Below are 16,316 nucleotides of genomic sequence, written 5' to 3'. Positions count from 1 at the left end.
TTCAATACAGAAAATAAAAACCCTCTGACTGCACACCCCTAGTTGTCACCTACCACCTTACACTGGAATCCACCTGGGGTATCATTAAACAAATACAACCCACACTTGATGGGGGCCACATCCTGAAAGAAATCTTTCCCAACTCCTTCTTTTGGCCTTCAAGCCACATTCCCAAGCACTCCAAACTCATCATCAGAAGCAAGTTCCCCACAGACTAAGACCCACCAACTCAAAGTGCAAAATCTGCAGACATATCTCTACTGCTGTGACGATCAAACCCCCCTCAACACACATTTCAAGATCCATGTCTCCTACACATGCCTATCACAGGTTGTGGTATACCACATGTGGTATACCTCATTCAGTCCAACAACAATTATGTTGGTGAGCCAGACGATCACTACACTCTTAAATGAACTCACACAGAAAACCGATAAAAGACAAAAACACCATATCACCCATGGGTGAATATTTTTCACAAAATAGTCAGTCCACATCTGACCTCTTGGTTCTTGTCCTCAAAGGAAACCTTCACAACATTTTCAAAAGATGAGCCTGAGATATTAAATTCATAACTTTGCTAGACAGTAAAAATCATGGTCTTAATAAAGACACTGGATTTGTGTCTGATTCCAACAATCTGCAGCCCCCTACCACCTCCTCTACCCCGTTTTTGTCCTGTGGCTGCTAGGGTTTTAATGGTCCACTTCACCCTGAATGGTCCCTTAGAATATGTGTTTACTGCTTATACTAAACAATCAGCTCCATCTTGTAGTTAGCTGTGATACTCTGAATGCCTCTCCCAGATCAGAAGAAGAGTGCTGTATAGCTTGAAAGCTTATCTCTTTCACCAGCAGAAGTTAACATAAGAACATAACGATGGTCAAACTGGGTCAGATCAATGGTCCATCCAGCCCGTTATCCTGTCTTCCAACAGTGGCCAATTCCAGATGCTTCAGAGGGAATGAATAGAATAGATAAATTCTCAAGTGATCCATCCTTTGTCATCCAGGCCCAGTATCTGGCAGTCAGAGGCCGTGGGACACCCAGAGCGTGAAGTTGCATCCCTAACCATCTTGGCTAATAGCCATTGGTAGACCTATCCTCCATTAACTTGTCTAAGTTGGTCCAATAAAAGATATTACCTTATCCACTTTGTCTCTGTAATATCCTTGGACCAACACGGCTACAACAACACTGAAAACAGTAGATGAGATACATACTTTGCCAGTGGGTTTCACAAATACTTCCTGATAGCAAAGCACTGGTGAGACTCAGGAATTTTGAGCTCCATTCTAGGCTCTGGAGTGGGGAGTGTGTTCTAGTGGGCACAGACTCTTCTGCCCATTTCCCCAAGCTTCACATCCACTCAATCTTCTTCAATCTGTCCCAGTCCTGTCTCTTTTCCACTTCTTGCTCCTTGCCCCAGATGCTTTCTCCTTGCCTACCCAGTCGCAGACTCCACTTTTCAAGTTTCTCATTCCAGTCCCAGTCTCTCTGACCAGCCAGTCCCAGTTCCCATCCCTAGACTCTGAGTCCTAGCTTCCTCTCTCAACCAGTCCCAGCTTCCCCTCCCTACCTCAGCTCCCAATACCAGTCTCCTCTTCCTTCCTCCTCATTCTAATTCTAGTCTCCATGCCCAACCAGTCCCAGTCTCCTCACTACAGTCCCAGTCTCACCAGACTCCTTGTCCCAATCTACACCTTTTCCACCTCCCCTCCAGTCCAGCTTTTGTTGCCTCTGCATTTGAATCTGATAGCTTCCTATACCTTTGTGCCTGGGTTGCAGTAGGGTAGTCATTGAGAGCATAAGACAGCCAAAATTCCTGCTTTCGGATCCAGTGCCCAGGCCCTACCTGGGAGCAGCCATTGCCCTGGTAGCACTGGTCTGGAATGAGCACACTCTGTTGCTTTCTAGGGATGGTGAATGTGCAGTCTGGACAGCACAAGAAGCTCTGAGGGGATGGAGGATGCTCAACCATTGTGTGGGGATGATTCATTCACAGTGTGGTCAGCTTTAGATGCAGTGAGAGGTCTGAGAATGCTCAGTGAGGATGAAATCTTCTGAGATTTGGGTAGATTTGCACAGGGCTAGCAAGTCACAACGCTGACACAAAGGCCACTGCCCTGCCAAATTTCAAGTCCCCGCTCAAAAGTGTGAAAGTTCTAGAACTTTTCAAAGAATGGATTTTTTCCTCGCCTCTTTCCTGGAAATGATTGAACCATTTTGGATTACATTTTCCAAAAAAATTCAACCTGAGGCAGACACCTGGCATGGAAAAATTTCAGCCTGAATGGTTGAAGTTTTGCAAAGTTAAAAACAATTAAAAACAGGATCTTATAATGGGAAATGTCAGGCAACCTTAATAAGCGTCATTTCTAGCCTCACCTATAATATCTATACCATGTCTTTATTTTAAAATTTTCCAATTATTTCTGTAATTGCTGTTTGTATTGCAAGGTCTTTTGCATCCTCAAGATTTTGGCTAATTTCTACCTTGTCTTGCATGCTCTAGAGGAGACGAAAAGGTGCAGACATGTCTCCCTCCCTACTCTCTGAAATCCCCTGTGTCCCAGCACTCCTGTACAGGAAGCAGGTAGAGTGGTGCTCTATTGGGACTGGATAGCAGGAGATGTTACTGTTGCACAGGTGGTGGTCCCCAGCCCTGAAGTGGCTTGAGTAGTATAACCACTTACCAGTAAACACTGCTCCATTTTGGATGAGTTGTAAAGAACACTGGTGAATGTTCTGTCATTCCAGTTCCCTGAGCCATCCTGTCTACATCTGCAATGTGAAGGTGGAATGGCTCATTGAACCCCCACTCTGCTATTATAACACCACTTCCCACACATACCCCATGCTCAGTTTGAGTATAAAGAATCAGAATGTAGCCCTTTGGTTTCCTAACCAACTTTCTCCATCATTCAAGATGAGAATATAGTACCATAATAATCTGCAATTAAGGTTGCAAAGAATTTTTCAGGTGAAACAATCCATGAAAAAACCCCAGCACCTTAACTGGTAGTCAGATGACTTCTGATACCAATAACTTTGTAACTGTTAAATATATTTTAAAATATTCTGGAAGATCTATGTAAATAAAAGCTGGTAAATCTACTCATCATCAAGAACCCATCTAATAAGAACTGATTAGCTTCTAGGAAGAGTGATATTTCAGACTTTTCTGCCTTTCTAGTCGGCATCCAAATATATGAACCAAAGAACATGAAAATCTGTTTTAAACCTTTCAAATAATATCTTACAAACTTACCAAATATATTCTGTGCTATTAGTTGTTCATAAGATTTATTATGGAAACAATAGCATGATCTCAGCCAATCATAGTTTTAGGAAGTCTAAAGAGTAAGGCTCTTACTAATAATACTAACCCTTTCTAAGACTACATGTGTGTGATCATGTCGTTCATATTCCATACCAGCATTTGAACAGTTATTCACTTTTTATGACTGAGAAAATATGTATTTGCACATACAATTGAGTAACAGTCAGCTGTTCCCATATATATTTACTTAGTTTGAATCAATACCACCAGTTTGCACTTGCAAAATATACAATTTTTTGTTTTCTTTTATAGGTCCAATGGTGTGTATACATCTTGTCTCCCTCCTTAGAAAAGTTATCCCTGTAGTTCTGTCATCAAATAATTAATCCTTGTTTAAATCTGCCCTCAAATAATAATCTGTCTAGCTCATGTTATTAATGTGCTGTCATTGAAAAGTCCAAGAAAATAACAGTACAAATGGTTTTGAACACCCATGAAGCAAGGTAAAATTGTGGATTTTTTCCCCTTTTTTGTTTAATGGCTTGTATCTTTTATCTTGTCACATAGCAGGAATAACATTCAGTAGCATAGAACTGCATTAAAGGACTTTTGCAATTACCAGACTCTTCAACTTATCTTTGGCATTTAACGAACCTCAAAAGCTGTTTATTGCTTCGTATACTTTGCCGTTGTGAATATTAGCCTTTAATTAACTGGAAGCGATCAATTACTCTCTGATCTTAGTCTTTCTAACTACAATATTGACGTGAAGTATTTTTCTCAAGTTGTAAAAGGGAGGGATTTTTTTTTTGTTAAAAACGTAATGGAAAACGTTCATAATGTCTTTGTCACTAGGTATAACAATGGAATCCATAACATGTAGGGACAACCTTTGACAAGGTCCCTCACCAAAGGCTCTTACACAAAGTAAGCTGCCACGGGATAAGAGGGAAGGTGCTTTCATGGTCTGGTAACTGGTTAAAAGATAGGAAACAAAGGGTAGGTATAAATGGTCAGTTTTCAGAATGGAGAGAGGTAAATAGTGGTGTCATAAATGATCTGGAAAAAGGGGTAAACACTGAGGTGGCAAAATTTGCAGATGATACAAAATTACTCAAGATAGTTAAGACCCAAGCAGATGGCGAAGAGCTACAAAAGAATCTCTCAAAACTGGGTGACTGGGCAACAAAATGGCAGATGACATTTAATGTTGTATATTTTTTAATATTTAGAGATTATGCGGTATTGTTTAGTTTACTCCAGTGTCCCAATCACAACATTTGCCCCCACTTAAAGGTTGAGAACTCATATACCTGGAAGGTTCTGAGAAAGATAATTTGAACATTTTTGTCTTTTAAATGAATAGGGACATACCGTATGCATTTATGAGAAATTGGGTTGCTTTAAATAAACAGAATCAAATCTTCCATCAGCACTATATAAATAAGTAATTGTCCTCTTAGACCTGGTTGGAAAATGCCAATTTTGGGGTAGGAAATTTTGAAAAAAATTGATTTCTAAGTCATCTTCTTCTCTTTGTTGTTTTATCAATTTCATACCAACAGCTTCCTCTTGAGGGTGCTCATTTGGTGCTTTAGGCAGAGGAGCCTGAACAGCATCATTGTGACATCAGGGGAAACTCCACCAAACTTCACTCTCTCCCTCCAGTAACCCTAACCCTAACCTTAAACCCTAACTCTACTGCCTTTCTTGACCATCTCTCCCCTTGACAGACGCATTTGGTACTGCAGGCAAAGGATTCTTTACCAAATGAGCACTGTTTATATGAACAAAAACAGTTTTGACTGGACAAAAGTAAATGATCTTGTCTGTGCCAGGGATAGTGTGAGGGGAGTTACTATGCAAATGTCCAGCCTCATTCCTACTCAGCCAATATAGCTCCTGATCTGAAGCAATCCTGGCTATTCCAGTCAAGACCCTTGCACACCCACAGCTCTGTAAAAGTACCACAGTCCTCCATTTGCTGAGACCTCTCTTTGCTCAGCCAATAAATCCTATCCTACAAGAAGAAAAAATATTAGGCAAAGGATATTTGCCTGACCCTGTCTTCTTTCAGAAGAATCCCCTATAAAGGAAGAATCATGGAAGTGGGAAAGTTAGGCCTTATCTACACAGGGGAAATTTATTGGCATATCTATTTCTGAATAACTGTTCCAGTATAATTGAGCTATTTTGGAATAACTCTCCTGGTTGGACACTATTCTGGAATCAAATTGCCTATTTGTTTATTTATGTATCTTATCATAGTGCCTCAGAGCCCTAGTTATGGACCAGGACCCCACTGTGCTAGGCACTATACAAACACAGAACAAAAAGTGGGGCAGGGACCATAAGTGCTTATAATCTAAATATCAGATGAAACATCAGACATATACAGACACATATATGGGGGAAGCAATCAGACACTATTGGTCATCATGATAAATAGTGGTAGCAGCACACCCATGGCTTAATGGTTGTCAAGTTTATTGTAAGGCATCGAGGAAAAGGAGAGTTTTAAGGAGGAATTTGAAGGAAGGTAATAAGGTAGCTTTCTGGATACTTATGGAGAGCTCCTCTCAAGTGAAGGGAATCATGGGAGAAAGCGCAAAAGTGCTTGCCTGAAACTGTAACAAGTGGATGAGGAAGACTGGCATCATTGGCTAACTCGAGGCAGTGGTTAACATCTCGATAGTGAATGAGAGATGATAGGCAGGGTGGGTATAGACCATGAAGCTCCTTGAATGTGAAGAAAAGTAGCTTATGTTTGGCATGCCAGACAGGGAGGAGCCAGTGGAAGGATACAAAGAGAGGGCTAATATGGTCAAAGAGATGGGTTAGGAGAATGATATTTGCGGCAGCATTCTGAATGGATATGTGCAAGCCAAAGATTGATTTGTCAAGGCCAAGCAAAAGGTTGTTGGAATAATCAAGATACTGAAAGTGTGGATGACAGTTTTAGGTGTGTAGATGGATAGAAAAGACCATAATATATAAATGTTATTGAAAAAAATCTGAAATACTTAGATGGAATACAGATATGAGGAGTTAGAGAGAGGTCTGAATTAAGATGACACCCGGGTTACAGGCCTGAGAGACAGTCAGGACAGTGTTTAGAACTGGTCAGAAATTTTTCAACAAACTGTTGTTTTTTTTGTCAAAACTGAAACTTTTCACTGAAGCATATTGGTTTCAACAGCAAAATATCTCAAGTCCAGGATGGACTTCCTGGTCAAAGAGAGACAGACACCCCCCCCCCCCCCAATCTCAAAATAGCCAATATCCTAGTTGTTAAGGCATTCACCTTTGATGTGGGAGAGTAGGGACATAAACATAATTCTTCCACATCCCAGCTGAGTACCCTAGCCACCAGTTTATTCTAGTGTGTGTCTTTCCCTCTCTCTGTTTTTTCCCAAAATTTTGAAAAGTCTTGCTTTTGTTCTGATGTGGAATGAAATTCTGAAACTTCATAATATTTCTGTGAAATGGAATTCTTATTTTCTTGCCAGCCCTAGTGATATTGCTCACAATGATTGAGAAAGGAGATAGTGGGGAATTATGAGCTTAGTTGTAACCATATTGTGCTTGAGCTGACAGCTAGACATCCATGAGGTGATGTCAGAGAGATGAGATGAGATTTTAATTTGGAGAGACGAGACAGGTCTGGAATACAGAGGCAGATTTGTGATTCATCAGCACAGAGATGGTACTTGAATTTGTGTTTGCAGATGAGATTACCCAGAGATAAGGGATAGAGGAAGAAGAGAAGGGACCAAGGACAGACCCCTATGGATTCCCCCACAGAAAGTTGGAGAGGGGATGAGGAGGATCCACTGAAGGATATGCTGAAGGAGTGACTACAGAGATAGGATCAGAGTCACTAGGAGATGAACCAGGATAGAACAGAGTCACAGAAGCCAATAGAGGACAAGACTTAAAGAAGACCATGGTTGATTGTGTCAGTGATCACAAGGGTCCCTTTTGGCCTTGTAATCTATGAATATAAGACATGTCAAGAAAGATGAGTATGTAGTGTTGATTATGAGCTTTGGCTAGGAAGACATCATTATAGATTTTGGCAAGAGCCGTTTCCGTGGAGTGAAAGGGGCAGACGCCAGATTGGAGAAGGTCTAGGATAGAATTGGAGGAGACTAACTCCAGTCAGTGATTGCAGACAGTGTGTTGACTAAGTTTAGAGATGAGAGGGAGAAGGGAAATTTTGTGGGAGTTGGAGAGGCAAATGGGATCAAGGGTAAGGGTTTTTTTTTAAATGGGAGACACCAAAGCTTTGTATTGTGAGGGGAAAGCACCAGAGGTCGTGATAGGTTAAAGAGAAGAATAAGAGGGAGGGTATGAGAGTGGACTAGAGGGAGATCAGGAAAGAAGATGGGGTGGAGTCACTGAGGCAAGTGATGAGGTTAGAGGAGGAGAGCAGACAAGAAACTTCTTATCTGTGATAAGAGAGAAGGAGAAGAGGTGTAGAAGAGGACTGGAAGGGAAGCCAAGGAGAAGTTCATGTTGTATTTTGCTAATTTTCTCTTGGAGGAAATTGGCAAGATCCTATGCAGAGAGAAGTGGAGGCAGTAGGATAAGAGATACAGAAAGAGAAGGGAAGGAAGGAAGGGGGTATAGGTGTGACTTTAGGAATGATGGCACAAGAGAAGCAGAGGAGGGGAGGCATGTGTGAGGTGCAAATGGTGGGGGTAGTGTGAGAGTCAGGGTTAGGACAAATGTCACCAGACATTTGTAGGAGGAGGATGTGGAACCTAGATTTGTGCTGGTGGAAGAAGGTAGGAGATCAGTGCGAAGAGGGGAAGAGGAGTAGGTAAAGATAGTGGGGATTGTAGAGGGATAAGTCAAGATGGAGCCACTGAGGGAAGGGGATGGAAGGGGCAGGGGAGGAAGAGGATGAATGGCTACTATGGCCTGGTCTACACTGGAGGGGGGGTCAATGTAAGATACGCAACTTCGTAGCTGAAGTCGACATCTTATTTCAACTTACCTCCCGTCCTCATGGCGCAGGATCGATGGCCGCGGCTCCCCCGTCGACTCCGCTACCGCCGCTCGCTTTTTGGCAATATGGGCTTTAGGAGGTGTGTCCAAGAGGAGGGAGTGGAGCTGGAGTAGGCCACCAAACACAATAGTATCCTCCTCATAATGTGCAGAAATGTCTTCACAATGTCTAGTTAAAGTTAATGTGACCCCCCCATCAGCATTAACTTCTGAAAAAAAACAAACCCCACTCTGTGCCTTCTGTAAGCAAATTCACTAAAGTCAATGCATTAATACTGGTGTAAAAGAAGAATCAGACCTGGAAATAAGGCCTTGTCTCCATGGGAAAATGGACCAACATAACTATTATGGAAAAATTAGTTCCAGAATAGCTCCCCATTGTGATACTTTATTCTGGAATAAAAATGAGTTTATGTCTCTGATCCCTCATCACCAATGGGGACTGCAACTTGGGGGCTCTGCTTATTACAGGGGGCACTTTCCCAGTCAGTGGAGATGAAGTGCTGGACCAGGAGTAGCAGACATTAGTACATCTTAGCCTGGCCCTGCCCCCTTGCCATCAACAGGGACAATGGTTGGCAGCAGTGGTGAGTGAGAGGGCTCCTCTTATAACAGAAGGCATTTCCCAGAAAGCAGGGACTTGTGCTTGTTTTTTTGTTTTGTTTTTTCTTAATAATTTTGTTCATCTGCCAGTCACTCATAGCTCCTCAACACATGCATCTTCTGCATCATAGGGTACGTCCAGACTACCCGCCGGATCGGCGGATAGCGTTCGATTTATCAGGGATCGATATATCGCGTCTCATCTAGACGCAATATATCGATCCCTGAACGCGCTCCCCGTCGACTCCGGGGATGTTTAAGAGAGAGAGGTTTCTAAGTAGTCTTGAATGTACAAACAGCATGTTTGTACATTCACGACTACTTAGAAACCTCTCTCTCTTAAACATCTACCTACTGCTGTAGCCAGGGGCGGCTCTAGACCCCAGCGCGCCAAGCAGGCGCTTGGGGCGGCCGTTTCCCGGGGGGGCGGCATTTGGCTCCGGTTGAGCTCCCGCCGGCATGCCTGCGGCAGGTCCACCGGAGCCCGGAACGAGCGGACCTGCCGCAGGCATGACTGCGGCGGGTCCCGTCTTCCCGCGGCTCCGGTTGAGCTCCCGCAGGCATGACTGCGGCAGGTCCGCTGGTCCCGGGCTCCGGTGGACCTGCCGCAGGCATGCCTGCGGGAGCTCAACCGGAGCCGCGGGAAGAGGGGACCCGCCGCGGGACCGGGGAAGGGCGGCGCAGCGCTCCGCGCTGCTTGGGGCAGCGTCATTTCTAGAGCCGCCCCTGGCTGTAGCCAGTATTTGTGTGTATCTCTCCCCTCTCCCAGGCCAAAAAGCAAAGGGGAAGTGATTTGTGTCTTACTTTCATATTAAAGCAAATAGAAAGATGCTTCCCAAGGAGACGTGTTCTTCTAGATGCTCATAAAAAATAGTTTACGCTTATGTATTGCTTTATATTTTAACTGCTTTACAAACCAGAAGTAATTAAACTTCCTAGAACATGTACAGTATTGTAAAACTTGTGAGCATGTAGTATTATTTCTATTTTTAAAAGGTGTGGAAACTGATGCAGAGTTTAAAATGAAAAGACAATTTTTCATGGGATGATCCAAAAAAACAAACAATGCATTTAGTACGTACAGGACAATGCAAACAAAATTCTAAAGAGTAATACTAAATTTAAGAGTAATACTCCTTTACTTTAATGTCTATTAAAAACCCTAACAGGACACTTAAATTAAAAGAAGTATAACATGGGAAGAGTGAAATCAGTGCCATCTGCTATCTTATTAACCCCTTTTAAACCACTAATGTTTCTAAACAAATTTCAGCATTTTTATTTAAAAAATGCAGTTGCATCATGGTTTGTTTGTTTATGTGTTTTGTAGGTAAGAGGACCCCCAGTTGCAGGAGCATTTAAAGAAAGACCAACAAAGCCTACAGCATTTCGCAAGTTTTATGAGCGAGGAGACTTCCCAATTGCCCTTGAGCATGATACAAGAGGAAATAAAATAGCCTGGAAGGTAAGTCAGGGCACAGCTGTAACAGCCAGCTGCATTTATTGAAGTGACATATCTCATTGCCAAACAAAGTTGGCTTATAAGTAAATAAACTGGAGTAAATTCTTAGCAAATGGAAGATGGTGGGGGAGCTGTTAGAGAAAGGCCCCCTGAGTCAGCCATCTACCTTGGCTAACAATTAAATTATATGTTGCAAAAAGGAAGATGACAGAGTTGCTTTGCCTTTGAGTATTGTCTCCTGCCCGATTCGTCTCTATTTCTATGAGGACCTGGCAACCAAGCCTATTTCAGGCAGTCCATCAAATGATAGAAGTAGCTGGATACAGTGAACAGCAGCCATTTATCTCCCCCAGATTTCACCTTCCTGCAGGACACTTCCAAATGGAAGCTTTAATTACTTAAATGGATAGGTCAAGATTGCCTGCTCCCTGGAAATGCAGAGCAGAATACAAACGAAGGCAAATTCTCATTCCACGGCTGTACTCTCAGTCTGCAGCATATGTCAGGCAGCGTAATCGCTGTCATACGTGCCCCTGTTAGAGGCTGACCTCCACTGCAGAAACCATTACGGCTCCAACATTTCTCTGACAAAAGGTTAATTGGCTTCAAAATAAATGTATTGCCTAATGACTTCATTCTAATGCGTCTGTGTTTCCCTCTAAAAGGCTCAGTGATGTTATTTGTAAAACTTGCCAATCTTTTAAGTAACTAGAGCAGGCTTTTAAATTTAATTTGAAAAATGAATGCTGATCTTTAACCTGCTCCTGCTATTCAATTATTTTTGTTATCAAAGAATTACTTTACTTTTTGTGTTATTTATTGGGCTAGAAAAAGATTTTTCTGGAAACAGAATAATAGTTACACAGGATGAGCGTGATATACATGAGGAAAATACATCAGATTTGTAGAATTTGAATTGTTCATGTCAAACATGATCCTAATTTAAAAATATAGCTCTGTTAATTCAGTGAATGGAAGGGAGATTTCACAATACAGGGTTTGATCCTCCTCTCACTGACATCAACGGGACCAGGATTAGGATTATAGTGTGGTAAGTGAAAGTATGCAATTTAATTACTGGTTATTCGGATATAGCTTTTTAGTTACCAGGCTATAAGTTGTTGTGAAATCCAAGACTATAACAGAGTTTTAAAAAGAACTAGATAAGTTAATGCAGGATAGGTTCATCTATAGCTATTAGTCAGGATGGGCAGGGATGGTGTCCCTAACCCAGGGGTGAAAGTAACATTTTACACTTACTGGGTCGGGGCCTCGGGCGCTAGCGGTGGCCAGGAGCCCCGGGCCCTTTTAAATCACCGGCCCCAGAGCAACTGCCCATTCCCCCGCCCCTTTTCCATTGGTGTCTTGGGGGACGGGGGTGGGGGGGTAGCGCTTTAACATTGGCTGCATACGGGCCGGACTGGTGGCCACTTTTTACCAGTGCGCCGTACTGGCCCCTACTGGCCCACTTTCACCCCTGCCCTAGTTTCTGTTTGCCAGAAGCTGGGAATGGGCGACAGGGGATGGATCACTTGATGATTACCTGCTCTGTTCATTCCCTCTGGGGCACCTGACATTGGCCAATGTCAGAAGACAGGATAATGGGCTAGATGGACCTTTGGTCTGACCCAGTATAGCCATTCTTATGTTCTTAAAAAGAGCACTTGTTTTGTGGGAAGCATGGAGCAGACTGTAACTTTATTTCATATAACTATTAAATCAATGCAGGGAAACAAGACAGTTCTTGCAGCAAGGGGAACCTGCAGCCAACCTCTCAACCATAGCTTTTCCATGTTCTCAGTGAAAACTGGGAGATTCCAATATCCCCTCTGACTGGTCTATGGATTGACTTGGCCATGCCACCTTCCAGGACTTATCTTATTCACTGTAAACTCATAAAGAGGTCTCACTAGCCTTAAACTGTTCTCCAGCATTTTCTGCCATTGGGGATCAGTGTCCTGAGATATTTCAATTTCTAACCTCATAACATCAAATTGAGATATTCCAACCACTTTTACCCCATTTTAATTGCTAATTGGCCTACATATTTCCACCACTAGAACCATCTTGCCACTAGATGCTGCTAGTGACTGCTTGGCTAGTAACCAAGACAATTTGCATACAGCCAACCTTCCAAGCAAATCTTAATGTCTAGAATAAAGAAGTTTTTTCCAATGTCTGAAAGGTGAATTGTGTTGGAATGGAATAGCCCTGGGTAATAATAGGCTATGTTCAATGTGCTACGGTGCCGCAAACATAATCCAGGAAAGGCTTTCTCATTTCTCATAGTTCACATTTCTCCTGGCCCTAATGGCTCTCTCTACCTCTGCAGTAACATGTTGGACCATAATACAGTAATACAGTCAGCGAGAGGTAGGATTGCAATGTCATCCAGGCCCTTTCTGATATTCCTAATCTCAGTCAGATGACCAGATTATACCATTGATTACTATGCAGTTTAAGGCACACACTGAAAAATGGGTAAGGTGGAAGGAAGATGGGCTTTTCTTGGTTCCCACCTTACCTTATGAGGGGACCAGATAGAGATTCTGGCAGTTGGGAGGATACCCACTATTGCAGGACTGTGGGCAGGATGAGGAGAGTGGTGTTCATACACATGTTAATAGCTGGGGGGGTAGGGTTTATATTTTTCTCTTTGTTTTAAGACACAGACACATAGCTCAAATACAGGCATATACCCCAATACTAATTTTCATCCATTATGTTGACTTCTAAATCTGCCTAAATCATGAAAACAATGATCTAATATTTCTCAGTCAAAAACTTTGTTTTCCTTTACAGAGTTTGCTAGAACTGCATTAATAAATGAAACTAGATGTTGCCTTTAATGATACAACGTTTGGAAGAGGTTTTTCTAGAAAACACTATATAGAAACTTCATTCTATTGCATTTATTTCCATGTATCCGCCAGTTTTACTGAAACAAGGACAAGCAGAGAAGAAATAAATGTCACATTTATCATAGATATTTTAGTCCTGATATAACCGCATAGTATCATGATTTTACTGTTTTTTCTTGTTCTGTTTATATGAGATGCATGTCATGGTTCATTTTGCTCATTTGCTTGTCTGTTCAGTGGTGCACCAGAGCTAATGTAAGGGGAGTTTCAAAAACATGATTTGTTCTGACAAAGGAAAACACCTCAGGATGTTCTTCCTTCCCATGAAATATACAATATTTAATTTTCTAATAATTATTAAAAGATGATGTAAAATATTTATAATTATGAGATGTTAAAATAGTTTTTAAAATGTGTTGATCACTCAATCATTCCATTATAACTGGGGTTAGACTCAACATGGTGGTCTTCAGTTAGCTGAAAAAAAATCTGAGATTTATATAAAACTAAGATCAATGGTCTAACAATATGTGTAGAGAGGGGTTTATTTTGTCTAGTAAACAAACACAGACCTGCAAACACTTATACACATGCTTAACTTTAAGTATGTGATTAGTCCTATTTAGGGAGTTGTCTACACATGAAAGTTATTCTAGAATAAAGTAGGGTGTGAATTTAAAGCAGAATAGCTATTCCATGTGTAGACAAGCCCTGTGTGCAGAATTTGAGCCATAATTAGGACCTGATTTTCCTCTCATATGCACTGGTATGAGAACAGTATCAGTGGAGGACTACAACTATCTAACATGATTTTAAAGGTATTAAATCTTCTCTACAAAAGGTGCTAAGTAGTGTTTAAAACTGTTAATAAAACCATGCTAGCTAATATGTTTTTAAAACACCACCTTTTTTCCTAATTTAGACAGTGCCCTGAAGGTTTGAATTCATCTCTTCCTGGGTAAAGCTCAAGTAAATGGGCTTAGTGCAGGGGAATATGCAGAAGTTTAGGGGAAATAAAACCCAGGTGTAAATGTGGATCAAATGGCTCCTCCGTGCCATCTTATTTGGAGCTAGTATAGCAATCTGCTTTGCCTGCACTCCCAGAGGGTTTATTCTGGATGTGTAGTTTGTTGGGTTGCCTTTTGCCATTTATAATTTTCTATTTCACGATGAAAATGAAAAGAGATGTGCGTTTTATGACTTTGCGGGGTTGTGACAATGTCTGATCTCTATCTGATCAACTGGAGACACAATACTATTCAGTGGATTTTTTTCAATAGAGGCCAAAGTAAATTAGATTCTTCTACAACAAAGTTAACTCTTACTGTAGGTTTTTAAGTTTACCATGGCAAAGGGCATCTCTTTGGTATTGTGCTTCAAAGGCCGTCATATTAGACTCTTTCTTCTCCTTCCCCTTCTTCTTTTTATATTATTGTTCAGATTTTTTTAAAGGTTGTTTCCCCCTGATAGGGAAAAACAAATAAATAGATAAAATGTATTTATAATCTAGGGCTAGAAAAGTGCTTTATAAAAAAAAAATTGACCCATGCTTGAAAGAATAACAAAAATACAAACTACTAAACAACTCCTGCAACACCTTCCCCCCCGACATATCCTTAAGAATAAAAAGTAATACCAGTCTAAACAATCTTGATTTACAAACTATAATCAGTTCTCCATCTAAAATAAGAAGACAGGAACCTCTTACTCATAGCATCTGCCTGTGTTTGTGGAAAATAGGCCCCTTCAAAGGAACTTGGTATCTTTTATTGATGAGTTTATAAATTTGGTTGATAAAAGTAACAGTGTTTATGTAGTATATTTAAACTTCCGTAGGGCAATTGACTCGGTACCACACAATATTCTGATTAAGAAACTAGAACCATACAAAGTGAACATGGTACATATTAAATAGATTAAAAATTAGCTAAGTGATAGGTCTCAAAATGTAATTGTAAATGGGGAATGATCATCAAATGGGTGTAGTGGAGTCCCACAGGGATCTGTTTTTGGCTCCACTCTATTTAACATTTTAATTAGTGACCTGGAGGAAAACACAAAATCATTATTGATAAAGTTTGACACAAAGATTGGGTGAATGGTAACTAATGAAGAGGACAGGTCACAAATCTGGATCACTTGGTAAGCTGCATGCAAGCAAACAATATGCCTTTTAATATGGCCACATGTAAAGTCAGGCATCTATGAACATAGAACATAGAATGTAGGCCATACTTACAAGAAAGGGGATTCTATCCTGGGAAGCAGTAATTCTGAAAAAAAGATTTGGGGGTCATGGTGGATAATCAGCTGAACATGAGCTCCTGGTATGATGCTGTGGCCAAAAGGGCTAATACAATCCTTGGCTCATAAATAAGGGAATATTGCATTGGTGTACGGAGGATATATTACCTCTGTATTTGGCACTGGAGTGATGGTTGCTGGAATACTGTGTCCAGTTCTGGTGTCCACAGTTCAGGAAGGATGTTGATAAGTTAGGAGAGGGCTCAGAGAGGAGCCATGAGAATCATTAAAGGATTGGAAAACATGCCTGATGTGACAGACTCCAGGAGCTCAATCTGTTTATTTTAACCAAGAGATGATTAAGTGATGACTTGATCACAATGTTTAAGTACATATATGGAGATCAAACATTTGATAATAGGCTCTTCAATCTAGTAAACAAAAGTATAACATGAACCACTGGCTGGAAGCTGAAGCTAGACAAATTCAGAATAGAAATAAGGTACACGTTTTCAACAGTGTGGAATAATTTACCAAGGGTTGTGGTGAATTCTCCATTACTGGCAATTTTTATAGAAGTTTTTCTAAAAGATATGCTCTAGTTCAAACAGGAATTAATTTAGAAAAGTCCTATGGCCTTTGTTATGCAGGAGGTTAGATTAGATTATCACAGTGGTCCATTTGGCTTTATAATTTATGAATATTCGTGAAATTATTCCTTTGTTACTCTCAGCACTCAAACCTACACCCTGACTTGTTAGTTATTTCCATGGAGGGTCAAAGCGAGCCTTCATATTAAGCACTTAGCTCTTTAGTCCATTTACCAGACAAGCCTGAGATTTTGATTGCA

The 16,316-nt window shown here is 41.2% G+C and overlaps 1 protein-coding gene across 4 annotated transcripts in view; it reads left to right on the top strand.

Annotated features, from left to right (window-relative positions):
• PACRG (parkin coregulated) overlaps window positions 1-16,316 on the top strand; it is a 473,656-nt gene that overhangs the window by 132,937 nt on the left and 324,403 nt on the right. For all 4 annotated transcript variants that reach the window (XM_039529627.1, XM_039529624.1, XM_039529626.1 and 1 more), the window contains exon 3: window positions 10,230-10,364. In XM_039529627.1, the coding sequence (XP_039385561.1) occupies window positions 10,230-10,364 (135 nt within the window). The remainder of the gene's footprint in view (window positions 1-10,229; window positions 10,365-16,316) is intronic.

Source organism: Mauremys reevesii, linkage group 3, assembly GCF_016161935.1.
Source record: "Mauremys reevesii isolate NIE-2019 linkage group 3, ASM1616193v1, whole genome shotgun sequence".
In the NCBI taxonomy this organism is placed as follows: Eukaryota; Metazoa; Chordata; order Testudines; family Geoemydidae; genus Mauremys; species Mauremys reevesii.
The sequence above is the reverse complement of the archived record's forward strand: the minus strand, read 5'-3'. Positions and strand labels throughout refer to the sequence as shown.